This window comes from Muntiacus reevesi, chromosome 1, assembly GCF_963930625.1.
Source record: "Muntiacus reevesi chromosome 1, mMunRee1.1, whole genome shotgun sequence".
Taxonomy (NCBI): domain Eukaryota; kingdom Metazoa; phylum Chordata; class Mammalia; order Artiodactyla; family Cervidae; genus Muntiacus; species Muntiacus reevesi.
In genome coordinates this window covers 175,912,736-175,939,120 of record NC_089249.1, presented here as the reverse complement: position 1 = coordinate 175,939,120, position 26,385 = coordinate 175,912,736, and the positions used below count along the sequence as shown (strand labels likewise).

At 51.8% G+C, this 26,385-nt stretch overlaps 1 protein-coding gene across 5 annotated transcripts in view; it reads right to left on the bottom strand.

Annotated features, from left to right (window-relative positions):
* The window catches only part of TRAF3IP1 (TRAF3 interacting protein 1), a 62,238-nt gene extending 41,223 nt beyond the window's left edge, over positions 1-21,015 (bottom strand). The window contains exons 1-9 of one of the 5 annotated variants that reach the window (XM_065917170.1): positions 20,794-21,015; positions 17,342-17,410; positions 16,801-16,962; positions 14,858-15,001; positions 14,392-14,760; positions 12,102-12,173; positions 11,008-11,083; positions 8,290-8,391; positions 379-441 (exon numbers count right to left, since the gene is read on the bottom strand). In XM_065917170.1, coding sequence (XP_065773242.1) covers positions 379-441; positions 8,290-8,391; positions 11,008-11,083; positions 12,102-12,173; positions 14,392-14,760; positions 14,858-15,001; positions 16,801-16,962; positions 17,342-17,410; positions 20,794-20,916 — 1,180 coding nt within the window. In that variant the 5' untranslated portion in view covers positions 20,917-21,015. Of the gene's footprint in view, positions 1-378; positions 481-5,338; positions 5,435-8,289; positions 8,392-11,007; positions 11,084-12,101; positions 12,174-14,391; positions 14,761-14,857; positions 15,002-16,800; positions 16,963-17,341; positions 17,411-20,793 lie in introns of all 5 variants that reach the window. The other 4 variants (XM_065917174.1, XM_065917171.1, XM_065917172.1 and 1 more) reach the window with 4 other exon arrangements.
* Positions 21,016-26,385: the final 5,370 nt, after the last annotated feature.

The following is a 26,385-nucleotide window of genomic DNA, read 5'->3' as shown; positions in this document are numbered from 1 at the left end:
CACAGAAAAGTCACAGTGGAGACAGCCTCCAAGCTGCTGGGAGGTCCTCTTTGGACGGGAAACCTGGGGCTGCAGCCCGGCCTCCAGGTGGCCCAGCAGCAACTGAGGCTTGTCCCTGGGTCACCCCGACACTTCTGGGCTCAGGGGGAAGTCGGGACACAGGAAGGCCTGCTGCCCTCGGGCTGGGACTAGGACGTGCTCCTCTAGTTTATCATACAGGCAAGAGCAAGTCACCAGCCACGTTCAGTCCTGAGTGTGGACGACAAGGTGCTGGGCCTAGGAGGGTGGGGGGGTCAGAGGCCTGGGAGCCCGAGGCTGTGGCTATGACCCCGGGACACTCCGTGTGGGGGACACACGGGTGACCAGCCTCCGCCTTACCTTTCTGCTTCACGGCTGGCTCTGACTCAGCGCTGCCTCTCCACAGACTGGCTGCATTGTCATCTGAAATACTAGCTGAGTTAGTATTAGCTTCTTTCGTTCCTGACGTCAGACAGTTAAAGCGGGTGATTAAGACAGAAGCATGCAGTGGGGTCACGGGCGGCACCTCACGTGTCTTGCCTCCCCTCGGCCAGCGCGCCAGGGATGACCTGGGGCAGCTTTCGAGAAGATGCACCTGGACGGCTCCCCTCAAGCCTGGCTCTGGGATCAGCAGCGGGGAAGGGGAGCCCAGGAAGTGGGCAGGCACCTTACGCATCTGTGCCTCCCCACGGCCAGCGCGCCAGGGAAGACCTGGGGCAGCTTTCGAGAAGATGCACCTGGACGGCTCCCCTCAAGCCTGGCTCTGGGATCAGCAGCAGGGAAGGGGTGCCGGGAAGTGGGCAGGCCCCACCCACTCAGCCGAGGCAGAGGCCGGGCCCCCCCATTTCCAGGACAGCCTGACACCACCAGTCCCCCTGGTCTCCCCACGACGGCCCAGCCTGGGAGTCATGACCTGAGGCTGCAGCTCCAGGACAGCAGGAGCAAGAGGAAAACGCCCCTGGCTCTGCACAGGCCTACTCGTCGGAAGCTCCGGCACACCTGCCTACTGTTTACTGACGGACAAGCAAATGTTGGCCAAAATAGAAAAAAATATCAAGTGTCCGAGAAATAAAATATTTCTATTAAAAACAAAAGCAGGGGGGCTGAGGGGACACACTTTGGATTGTGGCAAGAACCAGGGAGAAACCTGACCCATTACTACAGCACTGACCCCCCACATCTAAGAGGGATCCGGAGACAGATGAGTCAGCTCTTCACATCAGGTGGCCAGAGTATTGGAGTTTCAGCTTCAGCATCAGTCCTTCCAGTGAACACCCAGGACTGATCTCACTACTCTCCCGGAAACGCCCCAGCCAGTATGTGGCCCGCAGCACAGCACAAGCACCCCGCTCTCTGGCAGGGCTCTGGGCAGCGTCTAGCCGCACAGAGCCGCTGACCGTATCTAAGGGCAAACGCAGACACCCAGGGCTCATACCAGGGGAGCAGCCTGGCACAGGGATCAGCCTCGGCCTCGTATCCTGGGGTGCGGAGACGCTGAGTGCATCCTGACAGGATGGGAGGCAAAGGGCACAGTGTCACCTACGCAGGGTGAGGGCAAGCAGGCTCTTCAGCCCAAGTCTGATCAGGCCTTAGATCGAAGGGAAATATGGGAGGTGGGGGGGGGGGCTCTAAGCTAAATGACACCACGAGGAACAAGTGGACAGACACGCTGCACCCGACCAGCAACCACACCGCTCTGGAAAGTCAACATTGGGGCCAAAAGTTGGGGGGGGGGTATATTCCAGATTCAAAGAGGTTGAAGAGTCAAAAAGAAGAGGATGAAAAGGGAGATTGCAGCCTGGGTTTCAGACGCTCCGGGGGGATCAGTGTGTTAGGTGCAACAGTCACTTCATGGCTCCGTAAGTGCATGCCGAAGTGTTCAGACGGAATACTTGAGATATTTAAATATCTTTTACATACTTTGAAATCATTCATAAAACAATGTCAATATAGATGAAGCAAACATGCCAGAACCTTAGGGCCACCGAGTTCAGATGAGAGGCACACAGGTGCAAATCGTTCTATCCTACTTTCATATATTTTTCATAATGAAAACAACAAAAGAACATGAAATGAGGGAACCCAGGCAAAATAAAGAGATGGATGGATAAGGCTCCAGGAGATCGCAGACTGTCAAATGGCTGCAGGAGGACTGAGTCTCCTCAGACAGCCTGCATGACAATGAGAGCCAGGAAAGACAGTGCCTGTGTTTTGAGAAATAAATGGACAAATCCTTTGCTGAACTTTTCAATCTCCCTGAAAAGGCAAACAACATGGAACAACAGACTGGTTCCAAATAGGAAAAGGAGCACGTCAAGGCTGTATATTGTCACCCTGCTTATTTAACTTATATGCAGAGTACATCATGAGAAACGCAGGGCTGGAAGAAGCACAAGCTGGAATCAAGATTGCTGGGAGAAATACCAATAACCTCAGGTATGCAGATGATACCACCCTTATGGCAGAAAGTGAAGAAGAACTAAAGAGCCTCTTGATGAAAATGAAAGAGGAGAGTGAAAAAGTTGGCTTAAAACTCAACATTCAGAAAACTAAGATCATGGCATCCGGTCCCATCACTTCATGGGAGATAGATGGGGAAACAGTGGAGACAGTGGCTGACTTTATTTTTCTGGGCTCCAGAATCACTGCAGATGGTGACTGCAGCCATGAAATTAAAAGACGCTTACTCCTTGGAAGGAAAGTTATGACCAACCTAGACAGCGTATTAAAAAGCAGAGACATTACTTTGCCAACAAAGGTCCGTCTAGTCAACACTACGGTTTTTCCAGTGGTCATGTATGGATGTGAGAGTTGGATTATAGAGAAAGCTGAGTGGTGAAGAATTAATGCTTTTGAATTGTGGTGTTGGAGAAGAGTCTTAAGAGTCCCTTGGACTGCAAGGAGTTCCAACCAGTCCATCCTAAAGGAGATCAGTCCTGGGTGTTCATTGGAAGGACTGATGCTGAAGTTGAAACTCCAATACTTTGGCCACCTGATGCAAAGAGCTGACTCATTGGAAAAGACCCTGATGCTGGGAAAGATTGAAGGCAGGAGGAGAAGGGGTCGACAGAGGATGAGGTGATTGGACGGCATCACCGACTGAATGGACATGGGTTTGGGTGGACTCCGGGAGTTGGTGATGGACAGGGAGGCCTGGTGTGCTGCGGTTCACAGGGTCGCAAAGAGTTGGACACGACTGAGCGACTGAACTGAACAGGCAAATAAGAACCACCAAGCCCATGCACTCTCTCGGGACTCCCCACAACAATGCCGGCTGGCTGGCCCGGGAGCAGTCAGCGTGACAAGGCACAGCTTCAGTTTGAAGTGCTGGCCGGGAGTGGACGGGGACTGAGAGAGACCAGCGCCACTGGACCTGGAGGCTTAAGGAAGTTTACCGCCGCTGGCAAGCCCTGGGTTCCGAGAGTCCAGTGACGGCCGGGGCAGGATGACGCATGTGATGACGGGCACCCGGGGTGGGCGCAGGGACAGGCTCGAGGGCGGAAGGGCCTGCGGGGAGGGCCCCCAAGCCCAGGTCACCAGGACCTCACCCGAGGACAGCGAGCGCGTGGGACTCAGCCCATGGCCAGCAGGTGGCACCAGGCTTCCCCTCAGCTCCACAAAGCACTGGTCTGAGGCCCCCGGCCAGCGCTCTGTGCTCCTTCACCGCGCAACTTCCATTATTGTCACAGCTGCAGAAAAAGGTCTACAAAGATCGTACAGTGCTGAGGAGCTCTCCGACGTGACTTTAAACCCATCCCGCCCGCTCCGGACAGCGCTGGCTCACCCCGCCTGGGGGCTCCGCAGCTGCGTAGCTGATCAGCCCTGAAGCCCTTGGGCGCAGCATGCCCATGACAAGGCAGCCACCGCACGGACCCCCAGGCAGGTCCCTCACCCCCGGCACCCACGGGGAGACGCCGGCTCGCGAGCACACCCTGCGGCTCGCTCCAGCCCAGCGGGCACACAGGTCTGCGCCTGGAGGTGAGGTGCGTCCACGTGGGCCGCCCAGCTGCCCTCACTCCAGCTTCACCCCCAGCCTGCTCCCCGCTCCCGCGGCTCCGTCACCCCCGAGGGGCTGAGAAAAGCTCCCGCAGAAGTGAAATAAACCATCACGAGATGCGGCTGAACGGCACCACCCGTGGGGTCACTGAGAACAGGGTGTCCATCCATAAGAAAGCGCCCTACCCCGATGTAGGTCATTTGTCCCCCACACTGCTCAAGACCCAGATACACTGCACAGGGCTGACCTACTTGGAACAGAACCACCACGAACCGTCACTGCTGAACTGATGATGGAACAGAAGGCTTGCATACACATCTCTTAGAAAAGCAAAAAAACAAGGAAAGTAGAACACAAGCATAGAAAGACGGGCCTGCTGTTACTCTAGTTACAATTACTGAGTTTTTACAAACCAGACAGAGCTGAGGCCATCTCAGTCCAGAAAGATGTTTACCTTTCCCTGAAGTCAAGATTTACACTATTTTCTCCCTTAAATGTCACTCAAGAATTGCCACATTTCTGAAGCACTGAGTTTATCACAGGGGACGACACTCAGTTGTCATCTCGGATGATTCCACTGAAATCCCAAATCCGCACATCTGTCCTCACCATATCAGCAGGATGAGGATGTGCGCACACGTCATGCTGCCAGCCTCAAACATAAAGGGTGTGCCACGGGGACGCCGCCTCAGGCGCTCCGAGCAGGCGTCTTAAAGTATTTACTGCGGCAAGGCCGTGCGCATGCTCAGTCGAGTCCGACTCTTTGCAGCCCCCCTAGGCTCCTCTATCCAAGGGGGTTTCCATGCAAGAAGACTGGGGCGGGCTGCCATTTCCGCCTCCAGAGGATCTTCCCAGTCCAGGGATGGAACCTACGTTGCAGGCAGATTCTTTACCGCTGAGCCATGGGGGAAGCCCATTTATTGTAGAGCATTTTCTTAATAGAACACAGCAGAACAATCGGGAGAAATGAAAGATAATTCTCTATCTATCTACACCATTTCATAAAATTCCAGCAGCAAGATAAAAGAAAGCACTTTGAACTAGATTCAGAAGTGTCACACATAAAAAGGCAATGTCAATGTTAAGGTTAACCTTAATGAAAAGGTTAATGTCAAGCTGAGTTACTCTTTCTCATCGTAAAACTTAGCAGATTAAAGCAAACAGAATATCAAGTCATTCCGGGTCTTCAATACATTGTGAAAAGAATTGGATGAACATTAAAATGGTGGGAAAATTTATTAAAAAAATGAAAACCACACTGAGATGTAAATATTTCTTATCAATGCAGTGAAGAATTTAAACTAAAGAATATATTTTTCTCACCTATTTCTGAAGTTTTAGTTTCCTGATCTGGTTCATTATTTAATCCAGACACTATGGGGTCTAAAATTTTAGCTGAAATGTTACTGTCCTTTCTTGCTGACACGAAATAGCTAACAACAGATTAAAATACTGCAAAGGCTTTTGGGTTTAGTTGCTTTGGCTTTTTGGGATTTACAGGGGTTTCTGCCAAGGTCACCAACTAGCTGTCCCGTCCACTCAATGGTCAGTTCTCCGACTCCACGGGATGTTGGGTAATATACACCCCCCCTTCCCTGGCTTCAGGACACCCGCTCTCCAAACTCCCCTCTACCGTGCTGGCCTGTGTCTCCTCTGCCAGGCTCCTCTGCTCAGAGCCGCCCCCTCCTCTCTGAGCCTCCCTGGAGGGGAGAATCCTGGGTGCCCCGCTCCCCGAGATGAGGCCCTGCGTGAAGGTCCTATGCCACCCTGGGAACCCCCAGCTTCTTCACGTTAACGCCAGCTTCTCCAGGTCTCTCCCTGAACCCCAGGCCACAGCCCGCCCGCAGTCCCAACACCTCTACCCGGCTGTTTCATGGGCACCTTGAATGCAATGCCTCCAGAACAGAAATCCTGGCCCAGCCACCCCATCCGCCAACCAGCTTCTCCCAAAGCTTTCCCCACATCCATGAACACCACCATCCAGGGTCAGGCTCCGGAATCCAGGACTGACCCTCCCTCCGACTCCTCTCCCCATGAACAGGGGCCGCCCGCTGCGTCAGCACGCCCATCACCCCACCCCGGTCTTCTTGCTGGGGACCCTTGAGCCCCACATCACAGCCTGCCACCCACACACAGCCGCAGCCCCCGGCGGCTCTCCGCATCACTCCTGCTCCCTGCAGTTTTAATGGGGGCGCTTCTCAAGCCTGGGCCGGTCTTCGTCCTGCTGGACACCCCCAGGGGCTGCGTTCACACTTAAACAGCCCGCCCGGCAGACGCAACCCCCGAAGACCCCAGCCTGCCACACAGGAGCCCGGTCTCCGGTCACTTGCCCTCTGCTCCAGCCTCTCCACCTGGCTCCCAGGCTCACAGACAGGCAGGCCTGTCCCAGCGACGGGCCTCTGGCCAGTCCTGGACACCCGCAGCTCATGTACTCAGCAACCCGAGCCGACCTTCTGCAGACACCCCACCCCCCGCCCCCACTTCTCTAGGCTTCCTCTCCCATCAAAAGACTCTGCTAAACTAATAGGAAGGTGTACACCTGACCTCTCCTTATTATCTAACAGAGGGTGTACACCTGACCTCTCCTTATTATCTAACAGAGGGTATACACCTGACTTCTCCTTGTTATCTAATAGAAGGTGTACACCCTGACCTCTCCTTATTATCTAACAGAGGGTGTACACCTGACCTCTCCTTATTATCTAACAGAGGGTATACACCTGACTTCTCCTTATTATCTAACAGAAGGTGTACACCCTGACCTCTCCTTATTATCTAATAGAGGGTGTACACCCTGACCTCTCCTTATTATCTAATAGAGGGTGTACACCTGACCTCTCCTTATTATCTAACAGAGGGTGTACACCCTGACCTCTCCTTATTATCTAACAGAGGGTGTACACCCTGACCTCTCCTTATTATCTAATAGAGGGTGTACACCCTGACCTCTCCTTATTATCTAACAGAAGGTGTACACCCTGACCTCTCCTTATTATCTAATAGAAGGTGTACACCCTGACCTCTCCTTATTATCTAATAGAGGGTGTACACCTGACCTCTCCTTATTATCTAACAGAGGGTGTACACCCTGACCTCTCCTTATTATCTAACAGAAGGTGTACACCCTGACCTCTCCTTATTATCTAATAGAAGGTGTACACCCTGACCTCTCCTTATTATCTAATAGAGGGTGTACACCTGACCTCTCCTTATTATCTAACAGAGGGTGTACACCCTGACCTCTCCTTATTATCTGATAGAGGGTATACACCTGACCTCTTCTTATTGTCTAATAGAAGGTGTACTCCCTGACCTCTCCTTATTATCTAATAGAAGGTGTACACCCTGACCTCTCCTTGTTATCTAATAGAGGGTGTACACCCTGACCTCTCCTTATTATCTAATAGAAGGTGTACACCCTGATATCTCCTTATTATCTAATAGAAGGTGTACACCCTGACCTCTCCTTATTATCTAATAGAAGGTGTACACCCTGACCTCTCCTTGTTATCTAAGAGGGTGTACACCCTGACCTCTCCTTATTATCTAATAGAAAGTGTACACCCTGACCTCTCCTTGTTATCTAATAGAGGGTGTACACCCTGACCTCTCCTTATTATCTAATAGAGGGTGTACACCCTGATCTCTCCTTATTATCTAATAGAGGGTGTACACCCTGACCTCTCATTATATGATAGAGGGTGTACACCCTGACCTCTCCTTATTATCTGATAGAGGGTATACACCTGACCTCTCCTTATTATCTAATAGAGAGTGTACACCCTGACCTCTTCATATTATCCAATAGAAGGTGTACACCCTGACTTCTCCTTATTATCTAACAGAGGGTATACACCTGACCTCTCCTCATTATCTAACAGAAGGTATACACCTGACCTCTCCTTCTTATCTGTCTTCTCCCTTTAGAGCGTACTCTCCATGAGCACAAGGACCCCACAAACATTTGCAGAACAACGGAAGGCTCCAGTGGACCACGGGCCAGGGCCTGTGCCGTGGCAGGGAGCCTTCACTTGAGGGGTGTGGAGGCCCGCTGTGGCTCAGACCCCCGGGTGGGCGGCCCCTCTGCCCCGCTCCGCCCCGTCCGCCGGAGGGCAGTCCTCCAGCACCAGGGCCCCTCCCAGAGTCAAGCAGGTGCATCTCCGCTGCAGCAGCCACAGGGCTCCGTCTGCTCCATGACCAAGCAGAGGATCCGGCAGCTAAAGGTCTCAGCTCGCTAGCGCGCACTCTCAGCCTCCCCTGGGGCTCAGTCTTACCGAACTGTTTCATGGTATGCTCCTTCTTAGCTTTACTGTAGGAAGAGTTACGTTCTTTTTCAGGGGAGAGACTATTTTCACTGGTTCTAGAGTCCCTTCTTCCTGACATGAAATTGCACAATGAAAATATGTATTAATTGGCAATGCTGCATTTATTGAACAAATGAAATAAAATGCATTCACTAGCTAAAAGTGCTTCACTTTGCTACAATTCACCAGTTAAGAATAAGCAAAAAAAACCTCTCATATTCTTAGGCAGAATGCTTTTTGGATCCTCTAGAGATTCTGGAGTGGCTTTCGGATGCTCAGTATGTCTCACAAATGTGATACTCTCCCCACCCCCACGCTTCTAGTAAACTCTAGGCTTCTCTTCTCAGCAGGAACACAGAGCGCCTGTGTCTCTCACACCTCCTGGGCACCAGACACTTGCCCGAATGCTACCCGTTACAAGAGGGGGCAGTGCCAACCATGCTGGGTGAGGACCTGGGGTTATCAGGTCCGTGCTCAGCGAGTGGGCAGGGAAGAGAAAGTCACCGATTTGTCAACAGCTCAGTAGAGCTTAATGTCATAAAGCCAGCAAATCTCTGATAACCAAATCTCTTAAAAACCAAATAAAAGGAACCTTACGGTACAAGCTTACTGATCAACTCAGATGCAAACATCCTGGGTTATTAGAAAAGAAAAGCAGATGACATGACCGTCAGCTTAGAAAATGAAAAGAACCAATGCAACAACTCTGCATTAAGATTCACTACAGGCTAGATTGAAGATACAGCCACATAAATTAATAAAGCTTCTATGTATATTCCAACAGTGATCACCAAAAAATTAATGAGGTAAAGAAAGATACCATTTCCAGAAATCTGAAAACAAAACAACTGAGCGATCCCTGACTGGCAGACACACCCAAGCACTGCACACACATTTCTGGAGAGGGAACCCCCATCTAACTTGAAAGCAGCAGGATCCAGGCTTCCCAAGAACAAAGCCTAGGCTTCACCCAAGTGCAGGCACCTTCTGACAAGTCTGTTTCGTGGGAGGTGGGAATCTCTGACTCATGGAACTCAAGTGACTGGAAAATGTCTCTGCAACAATAAGTAAATAAAATGGCTTTGCAATTTTTTTTTTTTTTTTTTTTTGAGAAGGAAAATGACAGGGAACTGACAGTGAAATAGAAAACAGTAGAGTAAAACAAAAACACCAGACTCCAGACTCCAAAAGGCCTGCGGGGAGAGCACAGAGCAGGAGAGAAGGTATAATTAGTCAGGAAGTGACCCTGGAACACCTGGTGAGTGATTATGAAAAAACAAATTCAGAGCCTCGTTTTATATCATGAATTAAAGAGACAATCAAAAAGTATAAATATTGAGACACATGAGAAAACACAAATCTTCATCTCTCAAATCTCTGGACAAACCACAAAAAAAAGACTGGTGGTGCATAAAAATTCCAGTGCATAAAAATTAAACACCTAGGCAAGTCAGAAACCAAACATATTTAGAATTAAAAAACTGAAAAGATACAAGAAACAAATAATTAATTAAAAATTGGCAACTATACAGTGCATGGAATTCTCTAGGCCTGAATACTGAAGTGGGTAGCCTAACCTTTCTCCAGCAGATCTTCCCAACCCAGGAATTGAACCAGGGTCTCCTGCATTGCAGGTGAATTCTTTACCAACTGAGTTATCAGGGAAGCCCCCCCAAATTGGCAGATGTCCCTAACGTTAAGGGAGTACACAAGTTAAGAACACTCAGACTCCGTCTATGGAAATCAGCAAGGGCTCAAAACAAATCCTGGGAGAAGGTGTGGGGGAGAGGGCAACGACAGTGTCCACCGCAGCTGAAACCTCAGGATGTCCATTCTGGCCCCTGTGCCAGGAATCACACCTGGGAACCTGTCCCACAGAGATGGCCGAAAGACAGACGAAGTTCCTGGCACAAAAACGTTCACTAACGCATTTATCAATGTCAAATATTGAAACATACCATCTAAGTTTAATATCTCAGTGAAGCATTTCAACTACTACATCGTTACTACACTTACTTTTAAGTTTTACAACTTAGAGAAAAGATGACTTTTTCAGGAACCACTACTGCTCATTCAAAGTTACTCCATGCTTCCACTCAAAGTCCCCAGCACTGCCAGCCTCCGTCTGTCCCTCCCCGCCCTGGACAGACTGGCACTCTTTCCCTATTCTGTCATAACAAGGCACCACTCTCGGGCAAACCCAGGCCAGGCTCGTCTGCATCAGCTCCAGCTTTCAGCATGACCCCTAGGTACAATTTCTGCTCTTGTTTTAAACACTGTTTTAGACAACCCATAAACACCACCTGTCTAAGGGCAGGATGCTCTCCATGTCCACCCTGTATCAGGATGAAACTAGCCTACCCATTCAGAAGAGTCAGAGAGACACAGAAGACTAACAAATACTTCTGGAAAAATAACACTGAATCATATCTTTTAGATCAGAACACAGCTCTCCAGGAAAGAGTGTCCTCTGTCCCTGGTGTCGTGAGCTCACACATGTGTGCAGGCGCACGCACATGCGTGCGGGTATGAAAGCCACATATCTGCATCATTATTGCACAGTCTCTGTTCATGCCTTCCAAAGGAAAAACTGCTTTCTATCCACAAAAGCTTTTCCCTAGTGGATGCTGTGGTTAAGGCCAAGAGTCTAATACTTTCAGATACATTATATGATAAACTGTGCAGTACCTTCCACGGAATTCTTGGATCGCCACTTTGACGTCTTTGTTGTCACTGACCTGGATGCTCTGGTGGAAATTTCAGTCTTTAAAAAAAAAAAGAAAGGAAAAAAAATTAATTGATGCCCCACATAGCAACATCATGCATCATGAGCAGATCTATTATCGAAGCCCAAGGAGAAAGCCAATAGGAAACATGGCAACACCCAGACGCTCCGAGAGGTGAGCCGAAGGCAACCAGTGAGGCAGGACCTGAGAGTGGGGTCAGAAGGAAGCTGAAACCGCCTTCATTCCAAATGCAGAATTCCTCATTTTTTGTACAGCCCTGAAAAGGTCAGCCACCTACTGACCACCCCTTGAGAATCTCTGTCTTATCAGCTGAGTTTATGAGGACTCGGCCTCTGTCGATACAAGCTTGATTATTTCAGTGTGCTTGTGAACAGCTCTGAGAGTGCAGGCCTACTCAACGTTGTGTAAACAGCAGACAGCACAGGCCGACCCTCTGGCCGCTGGTGCAGTTCCCCACCCGACCCCTCTCTCAAGCTGCCGTGTGGACCCCCAACCAGCCCCGCGGCGTCCACTCCATGCCCGTCCATCCTCCCTGTGGCTGCCCAGATACACTTTCTGAGATGCAGTTTTGGATGATGAAGTCAGGGGGAGTCTAAACACCCCCAGGAGGCACGGCCTGGACCGTACCCCATCCACGGGGAGCATGGTGCAGGGTCCCCCAGGGCCAGGCACAGCAGGACAGGCCCCTCCAGCCAGCCCTCCGTCCCCGTCTGCCTGGTGACTTAATCCCCCACACTGACCTGAAGAGCCACCCCACCTACTCCCACACTATGACCCGGCCCCTCTGCACGCCGCTCGTCATACCTGTTACACAAAGGGACGAGGAGGCCTTGGAGTCTGCCCCAGAAACCCAGAGGATGCACACGCCCCATCTACTCCACAGGCAGGAAACCACCGACACCATTCCTCTTACAGCAGAACAAACGTGGGCCCCCACGGTGAGGTTCCGGACACCGGGGAGGACCACGGCACAGCATGTCCTGTTTCAGCACAGCTAGGGGTTTACATCTCTTGAAGTTATTTTTCAAATTTTACCTCTGTTTCGGCTTTGGGGTCTTTAAAAGATCCATCTGATAACTTTTTAGACATCTCTCCTGAGCTTGATGACTGTAAAAAAAAAAAAAAAAAATTCAAACTGTAGAATTACTCAAGTCCATAACATCTAAAAAAGCGTCAAGACGCTTTCTCTAAGGCTGACAGAGAGCAAGACAAAACCCTCACACGGGAGCACCAGCACCGTGCCCCAGTCCCGACCCCCAGCGGTGGCGGGGCAGCCCGGAGGCCACGGGCATCAGAGGCAGGGCCCAGCGGGCAACGGCAGGGAGCATCGTCTCCCGGCCCCCAGTCACTCTGCCAGGCCAAGCTTCCCGCAAACGTTCCAGGGACACACAGGGGATCTGGTGCGGACAGGAGCTCCGACACCCAGGGCAACATCCCAGCTTCTGAGAGGAAACCACTCTCACTTCCCGATGGAGCAAAGGCTTCAGACTCTGCAACAGGAATGCACTCTCAAGACAAACATGACGTGAAAACTGTAAAAGGTTAAAGCAACACCTTAGGAAGCCTCGCGCTTAAGTCAACTCTCAGCACGTGTCAACATAAGGAGGGACACATCTGCTGAGATTTTCCTCTGTGAAAAGCGATGGGTGCCTGCTCAATATTTCAACAATTCAGTGTCCTCGCGACTTCATTATGAAGCGGCAGACTGCATCCAAAGCAGTTCCTGTGTGGGCCGGGCTCCGTGCCCGGGTCCCCCACCCACAGCACTCAGCTGCCCACAGACACGCAAGGAGGGGGCACCCCGATGTGGCCACTCCAACCTCACACCTCCACTGCCACACAGGGACACACTCGGGGGTTCACAGACTAAGAACATCTCACCAGCGTCTCTTCTACGTCAAGGGATCCAATCAGACCACCCGGCAGGACCTGAGTGAGAGCCGTCTCCCCCTCCCAGAGCTGCCCTCACAGAAGCCTTGGAGCTCAGGCCTCTGGGGGGCTCCCGGGGGAGAATGCCGCCTCCCCCCCCCCAAAACCCTGCTCCACAGAAGAGCCCCAGACAGACACAAAGGAGCCAGGCCAGCAGGATCACCACGACAGGTGTGTGCACACCCACTCGGGCCAAGGATGACCAGCTGGGAGCAGGATCGGTCCCATCACCCTGTCTCAGATGCTCACTCACCGTCCAGCACAGCCCGGGAGTCCACCCCTAGCAGCAGGCACACCACCAGCAACCCCAGGGCACATCACAGGGGGTACCCCATCCACGGGGAGTGAAGGCCCAGACGGCAGAGAAGGCGCCCAGGCAGGGGCTGCCTTGTACAGCAAAATGCATGAGAATGTTTGAGCGCCACAAAAAGCCAGGTCAGAGGAAAAGACTTTCCTTAGATCCCATTTAAACAGAGGCAAAATGGGGGGGTGTCTCGGTTTTTATGACACACACAGCATGGCGGCCTACCTGACTTCTGGACACTCCTGGGAGGACCCCAAGGTTCCAGGCGGCATGCTAACATTACCAACAGAACCACCAAAAAGACCAGCTTCCAGGCCCGGCGCTGGGCTGGTCCCAGGAGCCTGCTCACCTCCCAGAGCCACACCCCGGGGATGCCAAGTCACAAAACCAGATGGCCATTGCGGGAGGACAGAGGGGCTCAGCCTGGCCCCTTGCCACCTGCCACCCCCCTCCGGTGGACCTTGAACTGGTCCAGACCTCAGCTTCCTCCTTCCCAGTGGCTGGAGAATTTCCAGGGCCGTTGCAGGACACTTTACAGTTATGCAACGTCCCCCAAGAACCAGAGTCCACGATGCCAGCCCTAACAGGAGGCTTACCCTATCTACAGAGACTTCAAAATAACCTGAACACCTGGGAAAAAAAAAAAATACTGCCTGAAACCAAATGAATTTTCTGGAAAATCCTAAATTTACCGAAGAACTTGAATTGAGCAGGAATTCAGTACGCTGGGGTCTCACTGTACTCAGCGGCTAATGCCTCTGAGACTTAGAAAGCGGCCCTCACCCTGAACGCTGGGGGCCAGGCCCACGGCCCGGGGAGAGCCCCCCACACGGAGGGCGGCCTCGGAACACCGCTCACGAGGCCACGGGGTCCGCCCACTCCCCGGCGGCCAGAAAAGACCCCGACACGCGTGCACATGGCAGACAGCGCCCTCGGGTTCTGGAGGGCTTCGGGCTGGCCATGGTTTTAGGTCGGGCGACATAACGAATGCCGTTTCCTTGTCACACGGCAGCGAAAAGCGGTCTGAGTCTTAGAGAGGAGCCCGAGCCCTCTGCAGGCGGGCGGGCGGCGGAGGGGCCCCGGGGCGCGCACCTTCTTCTCAGGCCGGTCGCGCTCGCGAGCGGGCTCAGGGTCCCTGCAGAGCTCCCCGTTGCGCAGCTGCCGCCGCTCCCGCTCCTTCTCCTTCCTGCCCTCGCTCCGGCGCTCCGCGTCCTTGTCGCGCTCCCGGGGGCCGCGGTCCCGCTCCTTCTCCCTGTCCGGCCGCCCCCGGTTCTTGGCGCGCTCGCGGTCCCCTTCGCGGTGCCTGTCTCGCTCCAGCTCTTTGTGCCTGTCCCGCTCGTTCTCCTTGGCCTTGGCCTTGTCCCTTTCCTTCTCCCGGGGCTTGCTTTCTTCTTTTAATTCCTCTTTCTGTTTCTGATCTCTGCTTGTACTTCTCTCGTTTATTTCAGAATTTCCTCTATCCTGGGAAAAAAGCCAAATAACAACAGTGTCACTTATAAATTCTCTACCTGAACCACAAAAGGCCCCGCTATTTTAGACACACGTAACCTGCATTCACCTCTTTGTCTTTCCGGACCGTGGACTCGTCTTCCCTCACGTTCTTATTATCCAGTTCCTGGGATCTGGATGTCAGTGAGGGCCGTCCTTTCACATCCCCCTTCTCTCCGGCCAACACCCTCTTCACCGCGTCATCACTGGAGAGCTGGTCCCAACGGGAGGAGATAAAATGCAAGGTTGCAATGAAATGAGTTCATGTAATACACTTGAGTGTCAGCAAAGGCTGCTCATTAAACGGACTCTTTGTCTCCTAAAGAAAATGAATTTTATCACAGACCACGTAGGGCATCGCCTAGAACTGTCCCCTCCAGCATTTGCAATCCTTAACACCAGAGTCTACTCAAGCTAAGCGCACCCCACTTCCCTCCACCCAAGCGTGGCCATGTGTGCTGTCAAGGGTATCAAAGCTGCCCCACACCTCTCACAGGGTCACAGAGCCCGGCCTAAGCGACCATCTCACTGGAGCCCCATCAGATGCCAAAATCCCCCAGGCAGCGCCCCTGACTGCCCCCAGAGTCCCCCTCGCCCACACACTTCCTCTCTCCGCAAGCCTGCGCTGAGTGCCATAGCATGCCAGGCACTAGACTAAGGGCCAAGGCCACGCTGCGTGCCAGCGAGACAGCCAAACACAACAGCCAAGTCGGTGCAGCGTGCCGGGGGGTCGTGACGGGACCCCAGGAGGAGCAGCCGACCCCACAGGCTGCCGGGGAGGCAGCTCGGTTGGCCCTGAGAAACCGGCAGCGTGAGCGAGGGAGCGGGCAGGGCAGAAGACCTGGGGGCAGACACCAGGGGGGCGCCCAGGGCGGAGGACCAGAGGGGCGGGGCTTCGTGAGGCGCCAGGATTCCGCGGGAATCACTGGTCAGATCGCTTCTGGAAAGGGGGCGTCGAGCAGGATCTGGGGCAGCTGAGTCGCCAAGCCTTGGACCCACCAGGCTGGGGTCTCCTGCGGCCCCAGGAGCCAGTCTGACCCCACTCCCCACTCCCTGCCTGCTGTGTAGGCTAGAACCCACCTCTCCCACCTCAGCAGCGTGGAAGGCGAGCCCCCAGCCTCCAGCCCATCAAGGGCTGTATTTGCCATGCCCCTGACAAAGGTCCAGCTCTGCTCCACTGGGAGCTACTCAGATCCCAGGAAGGAGGAGGACCCGGGGGTGGGGGGTGGAAGGCCTCCTCCAACGGCCCCAGAGGGACAGCAAGGCCAGAGAGGCCCAGATTCCAGCCGGTGGTGAGGACCCCAGGAAATCCAGCCCCCGCACGAGGGCTTCTGGGTTTCTCTGAAGGCAGCAGAGCTCCACACACACCCCTCCAGGGAGAGAGAGGGGAGGACAGGAAGCAGAGCAGGGCTGTAAAGGCCAGTAGAGAACAGGGACACCCCCAGTAAGCCCCACAGACAGAGAAAAGCAGCTCCTCTGGCCTCCCCTGCCACCTGAGCTGGAAACACTCACGGGCCCTGAAAGGTGGCCCAAGAGGAGGAAGGCTGGACACGCAGCCTCCAGCCACGTACCCCCGGCACGGTGCCTGGGGCACCCCAGGGCACACCGACAGTTCAGGGAACCTGCGCCCAGCACTCGTTCATCTGTTCACTGCTGCTGCTGCTGCTAAGTCACTTCAGTCGTGTCCGACTCTGTGCGACCCCACAGACATCAGCCCACCAGGCTCCCCCATCCCTGGGATTTTCCAGGCAAGAGTGCTGGAGTGGGTGCCATTGGCTTCTCCGTCATCTGTTCATTACAGAGCTTTAAACCACGGCTGTAACCCCCAGGCTTCAGGAGAGGGGGGATCAGACAGCAAGAACAGGGTTAAACCCCCTCCTCCAACGCTGCACTGCCCGGGATGGCCTGCCTGCCCTGCCTGCCCCGCCTGGTCGCCCTCCTGCCTGGTCGCCCTCCCGGCATGTCGCCCTCCCGGGGGTGCACAGCTCCCAGCTCAGGGGCAGGCGGCGCTACCTTGCTGAGACAGCACTTTCCGATTCTCTGCAGCAGCTCATTGGTCCTTTCGGGCTCGTGCCCCGCCACAATCCGAGCCGGTTTCGCCGACAGCGGCTCTCCAGAGACAATGACCACCACATCTATGGCCTTCTGCAGGAAGCTAATTTTTGCATCTTTATCCTGAAAGATTTCCATTTGAAAGACAGATATTAAAATATTTGAAAAAGAACTTGCACTATCCTAAGGATGTTCAACAGGCCTAATTTCCTGTTTGGACAAAAAGCTATTTTTAGGTGCATGTCCGATTTAGAACTCCTGACTCTCTATAACCACCACCATCAAATAAAAGTTCAGTAAAGCTTTGTGATGGGCTGGCACCCCCCTCTGGAACACTAGCTGCATTTCTGAAGGTTGACATAGCGTGCCCTGCAGCTGCTGGAGGAAGCTGAGGTGAGGAGGGCGCAGGGCACTCCCGGAGCCACCAGCCTTGTGCTCCAGTCCCAGGTCAGCCCAGGAGCAACAGCTTCTGAAGTCCCTGGGGAGAACGCCTCCCACCTACCTTGACGTTGTCGGACTTCATCTCGATGTCTGTGTAGAGGCCCTTCATGAAGCCCGTCATCCTGATCACCTTCAAAAGAAAAGGCAAGGCCACGGTCAGGACCCTAGAACAGCCTGGGGCTCAGCTGCGCCCACCGCCCCACGCTGGCACCAGGCTCTGTCCACACCCAGACGCCATCCGTCCACTGACATGACACATGTTCCAGCGTCTGCCACGTGCAGGGGCCTTGTCCCAGGCAGAGTCCGCCTGATCCTCACGAAGTCAATCTGGCTGCGAGGACACGTAAACACAACGGACCTGCAGGGCTCTAAGTGGGCACAGGATCTCCCCTGATGCAAGTGTAGGAGGGCCCGCAGTGTCCGGGAGCACTTCCTGGAGCAAAGCCTATTCAAGCTGAGACCAGAGCAGATATGGGGGAGCACATGCCAGGCCAGATGAACAGTCCCACAAGGTCCGCGGCCAAGCGGGTCCGTTCAAGGGGCAGATGGCCTTCGACAGGATAGGTCTGAGGCCAGGGAGCCAGCAAGGGCCTGACCCAGATGGCCTTCGAAGCCATCAGGAAATACGGACTCAGCCTCAGGACCACAAGGAGGCCCCAAGAGGTCCAAAAGCAGAAACGGGCATCTTCTGAGGGTTGCTCAGAGCAGTGGAGAGCAAGGACCTGGGGAAGAAAGGGGACTTGCCGGCCTGCGCTTCTCCGCACCACTGCATCAATCGCTTCCTAGGACCAGGGGGCTGGGGGTGGTCTGCTGCCACATCACTTTTTTTTGGTGCCTTCATCACTCCCTCTCCCCAGTCAACCTGCACCTTCCAGCTACCCCTCAGTCAGGTTTGGGGGCGGGGATGCTTTCTGCCCCTTCCCACCCCCAGACACACCAGGGCCCTGGGTCTTCTCAGACCAGAGGTTCTCTTGTGGCAGGTCACTATAAAGTCAATGCAATGGGTAGCAGTAAGCCTATTTTTAAAAAATAAAACAGATCGGACAATATCAGACTACCCTCGTATGTAGTAAGGATGAGTATGCCTATAAGTGTGCGTCCTGGCAGATATGAAGACTACTTACTACCATAAGACATGCTTTTAGAAAAAAAGAAAAGAAAAGACAGTGCCACACTAATACCAAGTTCCTTCTTTAAGACCAAGCTACAACTAGCCAGCTTATACGCCTCAAACTGCTAACAGCTGTGCTGTCATTTTCCCTGATAAGACAGGTAGCACATAAGAGCTGTTGTTCAGTCATTAAGTTGCAGCCCCACGACTCTGCAACCCCAAACTGCAGCACGCCAGGCTTTCGTGTGTGAAGTGGAATATTAAAAGCACCTAATATTCCTAGAACTTCTTCATTTTGCTCCTTTTGAGATTTTTCTAGTGTGCTGACAGTGTAAACTTGCGAGCAATCATTTCCAGCAACAAGAGGCATTAATTTCACAGGATCAATGCTTCAATTTATGAAAGATACAGAGTTAGCTTAGCAGTAACTAAAATTCTAAAATATGGCAATTTGAACACGATACTCAGGAACAGTAAAGAATTTTGCTAAGAGAATCGCCATGAATTATTTGAAAACACTTTCCATATGTCAATTGTTCTAACATCTTTATCAAATAAGTGACAATTAACATACTTTTCTTTAAACATGTAGAGACATTACTTTTGACCTTAGTTTAGCAAAAAAGCAGACCAGTAGATCCTGATGGGGAACACGGAACTCCTTCCCCACAGTCTGGCTACCTGGCAACGGAGTCAATTCCTGCCTGAACTCTCCTCCCCCCTCCAACTTTGCAGGAGGTGGGGACAGCATCCACCATGATAAGCCCACACCAGGACCCACAGAAAGAGGCAGGGCCCCCCCTCCCAGCCTCTTTCCTGGCTTTCTGGTTTCAGTGAGAAAACAGGACTAACACAGAAAATCAAAGTGTCAGGCTGGGGCAGCAACCGGTGCGGTCAGCCACTCACCACCTGGCTAAGTGATTGGATTCCCTCCTGGGTCAGAGGACACCACCTGCCCATTTCACACGAAGAGGTGATGCCACTCAAGGCCTGGCTCCCCCCAGAGGCTCCCTACACAGCCCTGTCCCTTCCCCAGACACTGTCCAGGGCAGTCTAGGTGCTGCACTAGCTTAGGAGGAGAACAAAGAGGCCAGTCAAGACAGCCCTGGGGATGTGGGTCAGTTTTGAGAGTTTTAAGCACAGCTTATGAGCACAGAGAGGTCCGCATCATAAGCTAAGTTACGAGAGCAAAGACAAGCAAAGCACAGTTTGTGGAAGAGTAAGATGCCAAACCTGTTGGAAGGATCAAGAAGTGAACTTTAAGGACCAACATGGGCAAGAGTAGGAGCCCGGGACACCTGCAAGTTGAACCTGATTCCTGAAGTCCGGAGAGCATGCCTGGATTCCCAAGGGCAACACCACACTTGGGCGCACCATGGAAATGAGCGCTGACACTGGACTGACTCCACTCAGCAGTGAGTGTTTGCTGCACACCTTCTGTGCACACCGTGCCCGGGACGTGCCAACAAACAAGTCCCCATCACTCAGGAACCTGCCAGCCAGCGGGCAAGAGAGTGAGACAACTAATCTCAAGGCATGCTCTGCCATCCATCAGCAAATACAGCCCTGCTCTTTTACAGTTACATCCTTCCAGGTCCCCCAACAACCACCTTCAATAAATCCACCCACAGGCATTGATTAAGCATCCAATATGGGGAAGAGCTGACTCATTGGAAATGACCCTGATGCTGGGAAAGATTGAAGGCTGGAGGAGAAAGGGATGACAGAGGATGAGATGGTTGGATGGCATCACCGACTCAACGGACATGAGTTTGAGCAAGCTCAGGGAGACGGTGAAGGACAGGGAAGCCTGGTGGTGCTGCATGCAGTCCATGGCATTGCGAAGAGTCAGACAGGACTTAGCGACGGAACAACAACAATGAGGTGACCACAGCAGGAGCAGGTGGAGGGAAACTTGGGTGGGGCGCTAACAAAAAAATACTGTCCTTCTGGGATTTGTAAGCAGTCTCCATGTGCCAGACACTGCAAGAGGGGAAAGGTCACAGAAACAGCCCCTCCAGGCTGAATGGAAGATCTGCTCTAAGAAGAGTGGGGCAGGACGGAAGACATAAGAATGCTCCCCAGGAGCCGGGACACTCCCGGAACGGTGGCCCAGCCGGTCATCCGTCCGGCTGAGGCCGGGATCCTCGGGCAAGGGCAGCGCTCGGCGACGCGAGGTCCGATCCCGACGCCAGCTTTGGTCCGAATCCCCCAGCCCCCGCCCTCCGATTCCCACCCCAACACCGTCCGCCGATCCGCATCCCGGTTCCCGGCCCGCACCCCGACACTCCACATGGGCCCCGACCCCCGGACCTGCACCCTAGCCCGCACCCCGGCCCGCACCCGGTCCGCGCACGGGGACCCGGCCCACACCGCTGTTCTGATCCCGGCCCGGCGCTCACCTCCGTGATGATGTCGTGCAGGTAGCGGAACGGGGGCTTGTTCAGCAGCTTCTCGGTCAGCGGCGGCCGCCGGATCACCTTGCCCAGAGCCTCCTGCGTCCGCTTTACCACCGCCGCGTTCATGGCCGCGCCCCGTCAGTCGCAGAGCCTAAGCCCCGCTCCCCGGCCGCCGCCGGCCCCGCCGCCGCCGCCGCCGCCGCCGCCCGCTCTGGCCTCGACGCGCCGCTCGGGTTCCCATCCCACAGTGCACCGGAGTCCGCCCAGGCGCGTGCGCGGGGCCGCGGCCCTCGGTCGCCAGGGGCGGCGAGGCCTTAGCAACGGACGCGCCGCGGGGCCCCGCCCCTGTCCCGCCCCCTGCCCCGCCCCCTGCCCGACTGCGCGCGCACGCGGCGGCGCCGACGCGGGTGGGGCTGCGTGCCCGCGGAGTGACAGCGCTCAGTCCCCGACCGTCTCAGCCTGCTTCTCCCGGCGGGACTGAGGAGACGGCCGCAGCGCTTCCAGGATTCCCGGGACTGTTTCTCAGGTTTAAGGCGGACTGGACTAAGTCCTCTCGAACGACGCATGCCCTTTCCTGTCTGCTACTTAATACGGCTTCCTGAGCGAATATTAATGTCTCTGCTAGCAGAGACATTACTTTGCCAACAAAAGTTCGTCGACTCGAAGCTGTGGTTTTTCCAGTAGTCATGTATGAATGTGAGAGTTGAACTCTAAAGAAAACTGAGCGCGGAAGAATCGATGCTTTTGAAGTGTGGTGTTGGCGAAGACTCTTGAGAGTCCCTTGGACTGCAAGGAGATCATGGTCCATCCTAAAGGAGATCAGTCCTGAATATTCATTGGAAGGACTGAAGCTGAAACTCCAATATTTTGGCCACCTGATGCGAAGAACTGATTCATTTGAAAAGACCCTGATTCTGGGAAAGATTGAAAGTGGGAGGAGAAGGGGACTACCGAGAATGAGATGGTTGGATGGCATCACCAACTCAATGGACATGAGTTTGAGCAAGCTCCGGGAGTTGGTGATAGACAGGGAGGCCTGGCGTGCTGCAGTCCATGGGGTCGCAAAGAGTCGGACACGACTGAGCGACGGTAATGAACTGAGCGAGTAACTCCCTTTCTCTGAGCCTCTGTTTCTATAAAGCAGGGGAATCGGTGCCAGCCTCCCTAACTCCCAGGGAGGTGAGGACCAAATGATGTGCCAGGGCTGTGTAACCAGCACGAAACCACGCCCGTGTTCTGCTGGGTGTTTGTGGTTGTGTCCCATGTGTCTTCGCCCACTGCGCATAGGCTCGCAGTAGGTCCTTCCCATGCTTTGTGGCCTCTCTTTAGTTCTCCTCCTGGATACCTTTGGGCCTCCCTGGTGCCTCAGATGGTAAATAACGCCTGCAATGTGGGAGACCTGGGTTTGATCCCTAGGTTTGGAAGATCGCTGGAAGAGGACATGGCAACCCACTCCAGTATTCTGGCCTGGAGCATCCACATGGACAGGGAAGCTTGGCGGGCTGCAGTCCATTGGGTCACAGAGTCCAACACGACTGAGCGATTAAGCATGATGGAAACCTTTATAGTTTTTATTTACATTCATTTTTGCCATTTTCAAAGTGCTCCATACTTTATGTGTTCTTTGCTCATGATGTATCTAGATGTGGAGTTTTTAACTTAAAAATTCATATCTGATTATTGTTGGCATTCAATAAAATTCACCCATTTTACATGTGAACCTGATGCATTTTGGTAATTATATACAGTTGTGCTATCACCACCACCACAATCAAGATACAGAACATTTCCAGCACCCTAAAACATTTTCTCCTGCTCTTTTGCCATTCATCTCCTCCCCCATGAACCCCAGGCAACTGCAATTGCCATTATAACCATGCCCATCAAAAGATGAATGGATAAAGATGTGGTACATATACACAATAGAATATTACTCAGCCATAAAACGGAACACATTTGAGTCCGTTCTAATGAGGTGGATGAAACTAGAACCTATTAAACACAGTGAAGTCAGAAAGAGAAAGATAAATATTATATTCTAGAGCTAATACCCAAAAAAGATGTTCTTTTCATTATAGGGGACTGGAATGCAAAGTAGGAAGTCAAGAAACACCTGGAGTAACAGGCAAATTTGGCCTTGGCATACGGAATGAAGCAGGGCAAAGGCTAAAGGAGTTTTGTGAAGACAACGCACTGGTCGTAGCAAACACCTTCTTCCAACAACACAAGAGAAGACTCTACACGTGGGCATCACCAGATGATCAATACCTAAATAAGACTGGTTATATTCTTTGCAGCCAAAGATGAAGAAACTCTATACAGTCAGCAAAAACAAGACCAGGAGCTGACTGTGACTCAGATCATGAACTCCTTATTACCAAATTCAGGCTTAAATTGAAGAAAGTAGGGAAAACCATTAGATCATTCAGGTATGACCTAAATCAAATACCTTACAATTATACAGTGGAAGTGAGAAATAGATTTAAGGGACTAGATCTAATAGAGCGCCTGATGAACTATAGACGGAGGTTCGTGACATTGTACAGGAGACAGAGAACAAGACCATCCCCAAGAAAAGGAAATGCAAAAAAGCAAAATGACTGTCTGAGGAGGCCTTACAAATAGCTGTGAAAAGAAGAGACGTGAAAGGCAAAGGAGAAAAGGAAAGATATACCCATTTGAATGCAGAGTTCCAAAGAATAGCAAGGAGAGATAAGAAAGCCTTCCTCAGTGATCAGTGCAAAGAAATAGATGAAAACAATAGAATGGGAAAGACTAGAGATCTCTTCAAGAAAATGAGAAATACCAAGGGAATATTTCATGCAAAGATGGACTCAATAAAGGACAGAAATATTGTGGACCTAATAGAAGCAGAAGATATTAAGAAAAGATGGCAAGACTACACAGAACTATACAAAAAAGATCTTCATGACCTAGATAGCTCACTTAGAGCTAGACATCCTGGAATGCAAAGTCAAGTGGGCCTTAGGAAGCACTACTACAAACAAAGCTAGTGGAGGTGATGGAATTCCAGTTGAGCTATTTCAAATCCTAGAAGGTGAGGCTGTGAAAGTGCTGCACTCAATATGTCAGCATTGGAAAACTCAGCAGTGGCTGCAGGACTGGAAAAGGTCAGTTTTCATTCCAATCCCTAAGAAAGGCAATGCCAAAGAGTGCTCAAACCACTGCACAATTGCACTCATCTCACACACTAGTAAAGTAATGCTCAAAATTCTCCAAGGCAGGCTTCAACAGTACGTGAACCATGAACTTCCAAATGTTCACGCTGGTTTTAGAAAAGCCAGAGGAGCCAGAGGTCAAATTGCCAACATCCATTGGATTATCGAAAAAGCAAGAGAGTTCCAGAAAAACATCAATTTCTGCTTTATTGACTACGCCAAAACCTTTGACTGTGTGGATCACAGTAAACTGGAAAATTCTGAAAGAGATGGGAATACCAGACCACCTAACCTGCATCTTGAGAAATCTGTGTGCAGGTCAAGAAGCAATAGTTAGAACTGGACATGGAACAACAGACTGGTTCCAATAGGGAAAGGAGTACGTCAAGACTGTATATTGTCATCCTGCTCATTTAACCTATATACAGAGTACATCATGAGAAACACGGGGCTGGATGAAGTACAAGTTGAAATCAAGCTTGCCAGGAGAAATATCAATAACCTCAGATATGCAGGTGACACCATCCTTATGGCATAAAGTGAAGAAAAACTAAAGAGCCTCTTGATGAAAATAAAAGAGGGGAGTGAAAAAATTGCTTTAAAGCTAAACATTCAGAAAATTAAGATCATGGCACCCAGTCCCATCACATGGGGAAACAGTGGCTGACTTTATTTTGGGGGGCTCAAAAATCACTGCAGATGGTGACTGCAGCCATGAAATTAAAAGACCCTTGCTCCTTGGAAGAAAAGCTATGACCAACCTAGACAGCATATTAAAAAGCAGAGACATTACTTTGCCAACAAAGGTCTGTCTAATCAAGGCTATGGTTTTTCCAGTAGTTGTGTATGGATGTGAGAGTTGGTCTATGAAGAAAGCTGAGTGCCAAAGAATTGATGTTTTTGAACTGTGTTGTTGGAGAAGACTCTTGAGGGCCCCTTGGACTGCAACCAGTCCATCCTAAAGGAAATCAGTCCTGAATATTCATTGGAAGGACTGGTGTTGAAGCTGAAACTCTAACACTTTGGCCACCTGATGAGAAGTGACTCATTTGAAAAGACCCTGATGCTGGGAAAGATTGTAGGCGGGAAGAGAAGGGAATGATAGAAGATGAGATGGTTTGATGGCATCATCAACTCAATGGACACAAGTTTGAGTAAACTTCGGAAGTTAATGATGGACAGGGAGGCCTGGCATGTTGCAGTCCATGTGGTCGCAAAGAGTCCGACATGACTGAGCAACTGAAATCAACTGAACGCATATAAATGGAATCTAGAAAAGTGGTACTGAAGAATTTATTCACAAGGCAACAGTGGAAAAACAGACATAGAGAACAGACTTGTAGACATGGGGAGAGGGGAGAAGAGGGTAAGATGTGTGGAAAGAGTACCATGGAAACTTACATTACCATGTGTAAAATAAATAGCCAACGGGAATTTGCTGTGTGGCTCAGGAAACTCAAACAGGGGCCCTGTATCAACCTAGAGGGGTGGGATGGGGAGGGAGATGGGAGAGAGGTTCAGAAGGGAGGGGATATATGTATACCTGTGGCTGATTCATGTTGAGGTTTAACAGAAAACAACAAAATTCTGTCAAGCAATTATCCTTCAAGAAGAAATAAATAATATTTTTTAAAAAAACTCATGCCTTTTCTAGTGTGCTGAGTCATCTCTGCCTCTGCGACTGCCTGGACTGTAGCCCTCCCACTGCCCCCCCCCCCCCCCCCCGGCTCTTCTGTCCATGGAATTTTCCAGGCAAGAATGGAGCAGGTTGCCATTTCCTGTCTAAGTGATCTTCCCTACCTATGGATGGAACCCTAGTCTCCTGTATCTCCTGCATTGGCAGGCAGATTCTTTACCACTGTGCCACCTGGGAAGCCCTGCCTTTTCTAGAGTTTCATATAAATAGAATCGGGCAGTACATAGTTTTTTGTGTTTAATTCTTTCTCTTATAATGTTTTGAGATTCATTCATATGTCATTCCTCTTGAGTAGAATTCCATACTACAATTTATAGTTATCTGTTCACCAGTTGACGGACATTTGAGTTACTTGTAGCTTTTTATTTTTGTGACTAACACTACTAAGATCATTCACATACAAGTCTTTGCATAAACATAGTTTTCGTTTCTCTTGGATAAATACCTAGGAATAGGATTGCTGGTCTATATGGTGTGTGTGTGTGTGTGTGTGTGTGCGCGCACGCGCATGTGCATGAAGAATATGCTTAACCTTTCAAAATACTACCATACTGTTTTTAAAGGAGCTGCACCAGTTTTCACTCCCATCAGCAACAGATGGGCTTCCCAGGTTGTGCCAATGGTCAAGAACCCGCCTGCCAATGCAGGAGACACAAGAGATGTGGATTCGATCCCTGGGTCAGGAAGGTTCCCTGGAGTAGGAAATTGCAACCCACCCCA